Source organism: Nicotiana sylvestris, chromosome 10 (assembly GCF_000393655.2).
Source record: "Nicotiana sylvestris chromosome 10, ASM39365v2, whole genome shotgun sequence".
NCBI lineage: Eukaryota > Viridiplantae > Streptophyta > Magnoliopsida > Solanales > Solanaceae > Nicotiana > Nicotiana sylvestris.
This window is the reverse complement of record NC_091066.1, coordinates 104,506,781-104,509,668: the sequence shown is the minus strand read 5'-3', so window position 1 is coordinate 104,509,668 and position 2,888 is coordinate 104,506,781. Positions and strand designations below refer to the sequence as shown.

The following is a 2,888-nucleotide window of genomic DNA, read 5'->3' as shown; positions in this document are numbered from 1 at the left end:
GATTTTGTAAGATACAAAATGTTTATCTATATATTTTTTTCTTAAAAAAGAATACTTATCATAACTGAATTGTACACAAAAACTAATTAAAGATACCTATAATAATGTATATTGTTCATAAATAAGGTTAGATACAAAACTTGTACTAAATAAAGAATTATTATTTCAACTTAAAATTAGTGTATAAGATTTTCAACGAAATTTTAATTGATTCTTGCTCAAAAAAGGATACCTACCATAACTAAATTATACACAAATTTAATTAAATATAACTATAGAAAATCTTGTACTACTACTTCCATTAAATATATTTTCATTTATAATTCAAATTTTTAATGTTGTCTTAAAATTGTCAAGTGGCTTCATTTTAGCTTGCCACTTGGCTTAACCACATGTTTCACTACTCTTCTTTTAATATAATATAGATATATTGGTTGGATTTTATTTTGGGATACAATTTCTTAAATTGGTGACATAAGATAAGATACATATGGAAAACACGTGCCCGACGACTGATAGTTAAAAATATGCATGAAAGAGAATGCAGAAATAACACCAAAGAAACGTTTGCTACGACGACGAAGCATTGAACACTTGGGGGTGTGTTTGATATGAATGTAAATGTTTTCTAATATTTTTCATGTTTAGTTGGTTTAAATATTTCTGAAAATCATGACTCATTTTTTCAAATTGGAGGAACATGACTTCCCTGTCAAAATAAGAAAAAATATTTTCTAAAACTCTTTCTCAATTTTTCCCGCCTTATTTCCTACCTCACCCTACCTCAATCTTCATTACCCATCCCCACCCCACCCCCACAACCACCCCTCTCTCCCCCAATATCGCCATCATTACTTCGGCCCTTAGACCCTTACTGATTACCCTCTTTGCCTTTATCTATTTTCATATAGTGTTTGCCTAAATTATATCTCAAAAATATTTTCTGCGCTACCTTACCAAGCACCGAAAAAATAAAAAAACTCAATTATTTTTAGGTAAATCCAAGGAAAATATTTTCCATAATACTAAACACACTCAATTTTAAAAACAGAAAGAATATTGTATGTACATAATTATTTTCTAGGAAAAAAAAACGAACATAGACAGTGGAAGTCCACACTTTATTATATCCTTATTCTTTCACACCTAGTTTAATCATCTAAAACAATAAGCAATAAAATGCGGTGACAAATCATGGTTGGTGCAACAGTGGCTAAATGATCATGTCGAAATTTCAAAAAAGTCATCATCCTCGAGCATGTTAACCCATGTCTCTATTCCCTCCCCACATTTTGTACCCATAAAGATGACCACATTCTTAAAAGGAAAAGTTGTAGTACATACCCATACTGGCTTTCCCCATCCAAAATCCACTTCATACACAGGAAATCTACACCAACTGCTAAAATTATAAAACTCAACTTCCTCCTTCGAGAATAGCTCTGCAAATTTACTTATATGTTTCAAAAACTCTTCCCCGTTTTGTAATATCTCAGTATAGTCACTGTTAATTTTTCTTATTGCACTTCTCAAGTGGTATAACAAATCATCAATTCCGAATATTTCTTCACTTTTTGGACTTAAGAATGCTGGTGCAGTTGTCCAAAGGTTCCCAAAGGAGTTGTCTGATAGGGTTGGATTCATTCGCGATCTTATATTCACTACATGCACCGCGGCAAACATCTTCGTAGAGTCTTTGTTCAACTTTGAAACTTTCATTAAGTTCTTCCATAAAAAGGCCGAGAGAGCTTCCACGCGAGTGGGATCCTTCACTTGTGATCCTGAAGCCGACTTCTTGATTGCATCAAGCTTTTCCTTATTAAAAACAAATCTTCTTGACAGAAATTTATCGTTCTTTATCCCGATAGATGGTTTGAAACTTGACTTAGACAAGTCTAATGGTGGAAAAATACTTGACAGGTGAAAATTAGGTTGCGCAATTCCAGTGTAATTTCCCCGAGCAATGGCTGCCCATGCATTGATGAACGTTACTATGGACGAACCGTCACCAACTTTGTGAGACATGCACACACCAATGGCAATTCCTCCACAATTAAATATATTAACTTGGACTGCTAGAAGAACATCATTATTCTCTACCTCACATGCTTCTCTTGGGAGAAATTCTCTTACTTCTTCCGTTTTTGGAGTTTCTATAACTTGTGAAAGGTAACCATGAACTTGAGCTTCAATAAACTCGGCTCCAGCATCATTGCAATCAATAAAATTGTTATCATTGAACCTTCCGGCCAATGGGTAGAATCGCGTTAAAGCATCGGATAGAGATTTCTTCAGGATCTGTATATTTCTTGAACGATTGATATTTCCAAGTTCATCTTGGTAGAAGAAAATTAGAGGGATGAAAACTGGGGGTGAAATTTGATCGAGAAGTGATAGTTTGTGGGTTTTAAGGGTACAAGTTGTTGGAGATGATGGTTTGATCATTTCTTTGGATATGATCTCCACTTTGGCTGCCATCTCTTATGCTTTTATGATTCTTTCAAGAATAGTTTGTTCTACTTGGAAATGCAGGCTACCACACAAATAAAGAGTGCTTTCATAGTGATATATATAGAAATATATTGTGGGTGCTAGGCTTGATGTCAACATATCCAAATTTACCAAACATATTTGACTAAGTTGAATATTAACCAAAGGAAATAAAGCACATATCAACTTTTCTTTGAATTATTCTAGCTTTAATAATATTGTCAAAATAAGAGTAATCTTGATACTGTTTGACAACCAACTATTAATTTCACTATCAATGGAAGGTGGAAGAAATAAAAAACATTTATCATATGTCCATGATTACGGATTAGGCCTTTCATCACTAGCTACATTTACAATAGTTGATTCGATAAATACATGATCATAGAAGCTCCACT

General features: G+C 33.4%; 1 protein-coding gene across 1 annotated transcript; it reads right to left on the bottom strand.

Annotated features, from left to right (window-relative positions):
- Positions 1-1,102: 1,102 nt before the first annotated feature.
- On the bottom strand, positions 1,103-2,612 carry LOC104225026 (stemmadenine O-acetyltransferase-like). The gene has a single exon (XM_009776776.2). It carries the CDS (start codon positions 2,476-2,478, stop codon positions 1,222-1,224), a length of 1,257 nt encoding a protein of 418 aa, XP_009775078.2. The 5' UTR covers positions 2,479-2,612; the 3' UTR covers positions 1,103-1,221.
- Between the last annotated feature and the right edge of the window lie 276 nt (positions 2,613-2,888).

Coding starts and splice junctions, on each gene's coding strand:
- LOC104225026 (XM_009776776.2), bottom strand. CDS start 2,478: ATGGCAGCCAAAGTGGAGATCATATCCAAAGAAATGATCAAACCATCA.